Source organism: Manduca sexta, unplaced genomic scaffold, assembly GCF_014839805.1.
Source record: "Manduca sexta isolate Smith_Timp_Sample1 unplaced genomic scaffold, JHU_Msex_v1.0 HiC_scaffold_3569, whole genome shotgun sequence".
Classification (NCBI taxonomy): Eukaryota; Metazoa; Arthropoda; class Insecta; order Lepidoptera; family Sphingidae; genus Manduca; species Manduca sexta.
In genome coordinates, this window is record NW_023594651.1 from 3,683 (window position 1) to 12,162 (window position 8,480).

The window sequence follows — 8,480 nt, forward strand, 5'->3', positions numbered from 1 at the left end:
AAAAATGTTTAAAAATGTTGCCAGATCTGATTTGCGAGACATTTTTGATAAATGTCGTGGAGATGTGAACTGGGCAGTGGATATTGTTTTAGACAGCATGAATAATAAGTTGCTGGACATGGTAGAAAATGAAGAGTCATCAGATAAAGAGGAGGAAATTATTGAACAGTGTGAATGTCTAGCTGCTTATAATATTATACCAGATGGAGTTTCCCCAACCCCACAAAACACTCCAAATATAGATGTCCAAGACAATGCTAGTGTTAACAGACCTCAAATTCTGAAAAATCCAAAAGGATACTGTCCTGTCAGATAGTTCAATGCAACTAAAACGGCAAATTGAAAAGAATGTAAACATTGCAGATAATCATTATTCCGCATACTGTTTAAAATTAAGAAAAATGCGCCACGGGGAGATCGTGAAAGCTGGAACTTCTTCTAATCAACAAAGTAATCTCGACGGTGAGGATGTAGGATCAGGATCTGTTGTGGTATCAAGTGAAGCCACGACTGCTAGCGTAGTCAATTCGGATGAGGAAGAAGAGTCCACCGCTGAATGCATTGATGAACCTGCTAAAGTTGTAAACGTAAATGTGGGCATGGAATTTATTACCATGCTAGACGACATGTTTGGACGAAAAGATATGATCTATCCGAACAATGTGCAACCGTCTCTGACGATATCAGTGTCTGTATTGAATGAACTGAACGCTTCTTGGATGGAATCATTAATGTACCAACTTGAGAATGAATCAAAACAAATGCAGGAGATTATCAAACAGGATGAAGAGTTTGCAAGGTGAGCCATATTATATAATTTTTATTTTGTTAACAATGGAATAAATGTTGTCTGTCTTAGTGTTTGTAAAATTTTTGATGGAATATTTGCGAGTAAAAGCCTTATCATATTGGTACTGGTCGTAGTCCGTATAGTATTTGCAGCATAGTCGAATGGTGTGTAATCTGAAAACGTTCATCCCACTTCTTGGATTGGTGGTATCTTTCATAAATTTAAATTTGCGACATGATTTTATGCGAAATGCGAACTTAAATTTGAACGAAATTTCATGTAAAGTTTCGAAGGGAACTTCTAAATTTTTCAACATCATAGTCTAAAGGCTTTTAGTAAGAAACAATCCATACAAAAATCAGCTATTGTTATGCGGTAAACGGATTAGTTGAGATTACAACTTTATCATTACACGCTTTGTGCGAAATCTATCTAAAAACGCATGATTCATGTTCAATTGTATCAAGTTTTAAGTTTTTATTAATCGTTTATATTTGTTTGCATACCCATTTTGTTCATTCGGTTATATCAGTTTAAGAGCACTTCACAGACGCGGTATGCATATGCTTGTGTAGTTGATTGGTCTCGTATTGATTTTAAAGAGCCGACGCGACGACCATTCGTAACTCATACAACGTAATATTCATGGCCGTTCGTCATTTGCAAATGTGTCGCTTGATGCAGGGTTAAATTGACTTACACACTCGAACCACAATTGCTATATCGTTTGAATGTTTGTGAAAGTAATACGAATATGATGACAGTAGTTTATTAAAGTCGAAAATGACGAAAGCGAATAATACTGCCGTGGTAAGCGCAAAAGCGGTATGTCAGTGAAACCTTATCTCGAGATAATCGAAGATTTGTATATATATGTATAATTCTATCGCGGTTTTTTGTTTTTTATTTTTCTCCCGACGTTTCGAAGACTTTGCAGCCTTCATGGTCACGGGGGGGACTGAGGTGTTGTTCATCCGCAAAGTCAAAGTTACAATATCTACCTACATTTTACAATTACACAACTTTTTTTTAATTTTAGCTGTTGGTGGTCCGATCTACGCAGAATGAGCTCACAGTGTCTTGAAGTCACTAAAATAAAAAACAAAAACGCGATAGAATCCGGAAAATTAGTTTAATTTCAATGTCTAACATTCGCGTAAACATAAGAAAATATAGTTTTATATTTAAAATTGAGATAGAGAAACTCTTTTAAGGTTTTTTTAACAAGTTCTAAACAAGATACCGTTATTTAGGTAAGTTCATTGGATGGCATTTCTTTAAGCTATACGACGCCATAAAAATCAAGATTTTTTTTGTGATACCGCTTTTGATCTTAGCACGGCAGAATATAGGTTGTGTAAAACCTAATGTGAGAAATATGTGGAGCATCATTATTGCTAAAAAAGTATAGTTAAAAACGAACACTCATCATGGAAAGGCACGCAGTGCTGCAATTACAACACCAATTTAAGCCATACGTGTGACGTCTCAGGATGTGGTACGGGGCGAGCTTTTCGCCATTTCGGGGATAAATTGTAGACTCCGGGCTGATATTGAGAAAAAAAATCCTAAATCACTTCCAAACGGGGATTCCAACCCGGGACCTCAGAGCGGTTGTCGTACTGCACACGCAATACACTTATGCCATTGAGGCAGTTTACCACTGAAATAAATAATCAGAAAGGTATAACATAGCTCGCAGTTCCACTATGGATAGCGATTGAAATAAAGTCCTAATATTTATTACTATTAGAGTCACGCTATATATTATTCCGGGGAAGGAAGTAGCCTATGTTCTTCCCAAGGTTTCAATATATCTTAATTCCAAATTTCATCTCAATCCGTTGGGTAGTTTTTGAGTTCGCGTTCAGTCAGGTAGATAGAGGTGGCTGGGGTCTTTGTTTTATAATATATATTTTAGATTTTTTTAAGAGGAACAATTTCGTCACACCTGATTATTGCATAACTTTAACCGTTTACGCAGCGCACGCAACGGACGCTCTCAAAGTAATAATTTTTCAAACAAGCAAACTCTTCTGCTTTATATAATAGTATAGATTAGGACTTACTCCATAAAAATAATTTTTCGGTAATACCTAATAAGATACACACTATGTTCCCTAGTTGTACATGGGAACTTGGTAATATGGAAAAACCTATATCGATATGTTTTAAAAATCGAATTAATGCAAACACATAAAATACATTAATCATAAAAGAACATCAATTTTTCATTCTTCATTTGTATAACGCCCGAAATTAATAATGTATCTACTATCCAAGACTGAAACCTATCTTAGATTGCCGACTATCTTTCGATTGCTCGCATATCGGCATGCCAATATCTTAACTCGCCTATACTTGCTTGCTTTTCAACGATAGATCGCTGGCAATCCTTTCCAGATGCGTTCCTCCTGACCATTCCATTTTATGCAGAATATTCCATTCATAAAAAATACTTTTGTAATTACTTTTTCTAAAAATATTTTCCATACAAACTATTCGTTTCAATATTTGCCTAATTGCGAAAATAAGACTTGGAGTAAAAAAATATTTTATGTATTTTAGCCCTCAAAAGAAATAATTAATAATTAGTACATGTCATATTTAAGATACAAACTTTTTATTAGTTTCAAAATGGAACGTGAGTAATGTGTTTGCTAACATATTTTGACACTGAAGTTTAATAACATTGTTCATAATATATTAATAAATCTTTAAAGAATTTAGTTTTTAGTATGAAGTACGCAGTAAACTCGGTGCCATATAATAATAATTGGACTCTGTCCACATTATCCAGTGTTATGGAACAAATTACAATTCCGTTATACATAATTCTTGCATAACTTTAACCGTTTATGCAGCGCACGCAACGGAAGCTCTCAAAAGTAATCAATTTTAGCCGTTTTTGGTCCCATTGGTCATAGTGTGATGATATACATATACCCTATAATAGCCATCCTCAATAAATGGGCTATCCAACACTACAAGAATTTTTCAATTCGAACCGGAAGTTCCTGAGACCAGCGCGTTCAAACGAACATACTCTTCAGCTATATATAATAGTATAGATAATGTATGGAAATTTTGCCTGTTTCTATGTTTTAACTTTCAACTAATAAAACTATGTTAATTTGTAATTATTATTTTGAATTACAAATGTAGATAAGCAATAAAATAAATATCAGTGATTGTAAAGGTATTTTATTTTACTAAGTAAAGAAGTTATTTGTTAATGCTGTTCTTTTTCTAACATCTTGATTCTTTATATTGTTCTCATAATTAATAATATCAGCAGTTGATAACTCCACTTCGGTTGTAATTTCCTCTAGCCTGTGATTCCGACAAATATTGTGCAAAACTGCAGTTGCAATTATTATTGTTTGAACTTTAGGTAAAGATAAACGCAATGTCAATGCAATCACAGGAAGCGACGTTTCCATGTACCAAATGTCCTGAAAAGATAATATAAATATTTCCTATTCCTCAGCAAAAGTTGATGGAATGGAGAAACACCATAGTTCCTGAAAAACGATGCAATTGTCCTTATTAGTACCTATCTAATAGTTCGGTAGATACGGTATTTTTTGTAAATAATGTCAAAAATTATTTACCTTGTACATAGAAGTAACACGAATATACGAGATCAGTTTAACTAACACTGATTGGCAAGCAGATTTCGAAAGCCTAATCTAAACGTGAAATCAAACTCATCCAGGGTCTGCATGTAGTTAACTCTTTTCATTTACCCCGTGAGTGAAGCGCGACTTTCAGTTTCGCTATCAGTATCGCTAGTCCCTCCAAATCACTGTCGTCACTGTCACTAGAGAATATGGATATTTCCGCCCTTTCGTTACCCTTAAAATCAGTGTAAGCGATATTTAAAACATATGGAGTAAACTGAGGAATTGGTCCGATTGGAAAATGCGATTGTTTACAACAATCAAATCAAATGTCAAAACGGGTAGATAGAGTATTGGCAAGCATAAACTGTCATTTTCAAACAGAGGGTAATCTATGATCTGTAATCCGTCCTCTCAAAGATCGATTATTGTTAGAGATAGCTTACTCAATCTATGGATTGGTTATTGGCATGCTTTATCCATAAAACGAATGAATTATCAATCTTAGATGGCATACATTGGATTAGGATTGGTTATTAATTTCGGGCGTAAGTCATTGTTGCATATTAATAAAACATTGCAGGCATTATATTTTATCTAAACTATGTTATCTTACTATTTCAAATGACAATGTTCGCGGTAGAGTTTGATATAATTATTGATAACATATTTTTTTGCAACGTTCTAATGGTGTACGTATTATTTTCAATTAAAAGGATTCATAACTGCGCTTATATTGGTAATATTAGAAGCGAGTACAAGCATTTTTGTAGCTTTACTGCGCATGCCTTTTAATATAGATTGCCATGAGAGTTAAAAAGGGCGTAAATACGAAAAGTGCTATATTTATCTTTTTGAAAATAACACTTTTCAATCAGTTACTCGAATTGCAAGTGTAAATTAAAAATGTTCTACGTGACTTGATGGCACTACTATTATTTTAAGAGTATTTGTCGCAGCGACATCGCATTTTCGCCACATTCGCACTAAAGTATAAAATGATAAAAAACCAGAAAGTGAAGATATTTTTGGCACAATGTTAGTAGAGGTAAAGACGAATTTGTTGTTGACCGTGTATACTACCTATTGCTAAGCACGAACCTCCTTTAATGCTGTAAGAGTTTAGGCCTTGGTCCTTTTTTTTTTTTTTTTTTTTTTACGTAGGTAAATCGTCAGTTGACTATCTCCCCCCTTGGGATGGGCGGGAGAGCGTGTCAGACTTTTACTGACTAAGAACCTACGGTGTTCCCATCCTTTGCCTATGTGCCTAGGTCCAAGATCCGGTGGCATTGAGACCTAGGCAGGCACCGGCCCTAAAGGGCCCCGCAAATTATGCTGACACTGCTCTTCGAGGCGCGCGTGGAACACTACGCGCCGTACACACGGGCCGTTGGGGTGTTTCGGGCGACGAGCTACCCAATGCTCGTCACCCGACGGTCCGCGCCTACGGAGGCCGACGATCCTCAGCAGACGTTCGACGCCCGCGTCTTGTGCGTCTGCCGTGGCGGATGGGACGTTGGGCGCTTTGGCGCCGTATCCGTTCCGCCACCTCCTTTGCGAGCATCACGTCCTCGCAGAAGGAGGTGACTGCGTCCCACTCTCTCTCGCCCCGGAGCATGGCTTCTACCAGGCCCCGACGCGAGAGGTCTCCGATATTAAGCAAATATATTAAACACTAGTTGACCCGACACACGTTGTCCCGTCTTAACTATTCTTCTTCTTTAAAAAAATAATTGCACCACCGTTTCATCGGTGATGTCTTAACTATGAATTTGCAGCGCGCATTCTGTCAATCGCTGATAGTTATTTTAAACAATTGACAGTTATATAAAATAGATATTTTCGTTAAGTTTTCTTAACTTTTCTAATTTTCCGCTCAACTTCCTTATTTTTTTCTTTCATAAGATCCTTCTCCTGACAATAACAAACATATCAAAAAATATATTTGTGAAATCGGTCCAGCCGTTCACGCGTGATGGCGTGACCAAGGGAAATAGGGATTCATTTTTATATATATAGATTATTATTAAAACCCACATACCACTTGGTATACTGTAGAATTTTATATTTATGTATATTTTAGGGAACTAGCATTAAAGAAGAAGAACTACTCATCGCAGGAATGGAGCCAGCAGTGCCAGATTTCAAGGAGATCATGGATATGGATCTGGCTCTCAGTTTGTACCAGAAGGATCTTGACGATTGGCGTAGTAGTGAACCTCAAGATTTAGCCGCCAAGATGACGAGGGAGAAATTGTATAACTTGTTCCCGGAAGTATCTCCGGATGTGTTGGCTGAGCTTTAGTAGCGCACCACAACAATTTCAAAGCCACTGTAGAGGTTAGTATGTCATCATCATCAGCCCTGTATTATATACTGGCCCATTGTTGGGCACGGGCCTCCTCTACTACTGAGAGGGATATGGCCTTAGTCCACTACGCTGGCCTAGTGCGGATTGGTAGACTTCACACGCCATCGAAAATTTCTATAGAGAACTTCTCAGGTATGCAGGTTTCCTCACGATGTTTTCCCTTCACCGTTAGTATGTAAGCTGTGGAAATGTTTGACGGTGTTACGCCTTCCTATATCTGGTCCTTTAGGCGGAACATGAAAGCAATTAGACTGGCCGGCATATTAATGCAAACTGTGCTAGGCGACATTTCCTTGGCTTTATTTAAGTATCATGTGTAGTCGCTACACATGCTAGAATTTTATTTAAAAATAAAGATTAAGGAATTACACATTAGGACCTCTTTAGGAGCTTATAGGGTTTAGTTTACGCTATATTAAAGACTTATTTTCAGTCTCTTTTAATCTCCACTGGAAGGCACGATATCCTGGAGCAAGAAAACGGCGTAAACAAGTTCGTAATGGAAAAGGAAATGCAACGGCAGAAGAAAATATTGGAGCTAGAGAAGGAGGTAATACTTATTCTATACATTAAAGTACCACTAATTGGTTTACTAATTGGAACGTGTTAGTTAGTGAGGGAGTGTTGATTTTAGATTATCGAAAATGAACTGTGTTCTTATGTACCAAAGACTCATTTTATTCTAACATAGTTATTTACTGTTACATTTGAATACACATTGTTATTGATAGTTTGAAATCGTTACTGCAATTTCAATAACTGTGTATTTTGGAACAGTTCTGCTCAAAATATTTTTTTAGTTAACGGCTGTTTTCGTGGTTGTAAATATTTTAATGTCTTGAGGTTTCATATTTGAAAATTCCCAGTAAAATAACATATCAAAGAAACCCGTTAATGACAATTATTTGCGGTTACTCCATTTATTTTTAGTGTTTAAAGTTACATAAATTACAATAATTTATTATATTAAATTTAACATGTCACAGGAAAATCCTTGGTATAAATTAACTGACTATTAATAACAATTTGTTATTTAGCTTTGTTTAAAATTGATAAGAAACTTCTAGCTTATTACTTGGATAGAATTATAATGTACAGTATAACGATACGCGTAATTAATTGGTATAATTAGATGTATATTTTACTATTATGCTCAAGCAAATAGTACAAAAGCTAAAGAGTTGGTTTTGAGAAAAAAAAATCAGCTGTATAATTAAATGATATAATTAAAACAATATGAAATTTTATATCTTATTCGTCGGTGCGCGTGAGTGGTTTAAAATTCGACCTTTTTATATACCGGTTGAAACTGGTCATGCGACGGAAATTTCCGAATTCTGACGTTGCGTAGAAACTACTCGTGATAAAAGCTAATAAATACACTAATCTTTTTTTTATTTTTATTTATTTGTACATATATTATAACACCATAACAGTTGAAACTAATGCGATGTTATACAGATTTAATTTTAACAATTTATTTCAATACATTTATGAGCCATTTCAGTGAATTCTGACAGGTTACATATAAATATATCCAAGTTCTGAGATATAGTGTTAAGCAATCGTATGGCCCGTGACCAGGGCGCAAACCTTAGAATATCTTATGCGCATTAGACAAAATTAGACCTTGTATAACTGTACCGGTAAGGGAGATCGCGCATTGCGACTTTTCGACTCGCGTTTGCAACGCGCG

General features: G+C 35.8%; 1 protein-coding gene across 1 annotated transcript; it reads left to right on the forward strand.

The window, feature by feature from the left end:
• Positions 1–297: 297 nt before the first annotated feature.
• On the forward strand, positions 298–7,334 carry LOC119193049 (the record flags this gene model as incomplete). The annotated part of the gene is made up of 3 exons (XM_037446747.1): positions 298–799; positions 6,497–6,590; positions 7,218–7,334. Coding segments are annotated over exons 1-3 (690 nt in total), but the record flags the coding sequence as incomplete, so codon positions are not given.
• Positions 7,335–8,480: the final 1,146 nt, after the last annotated feature.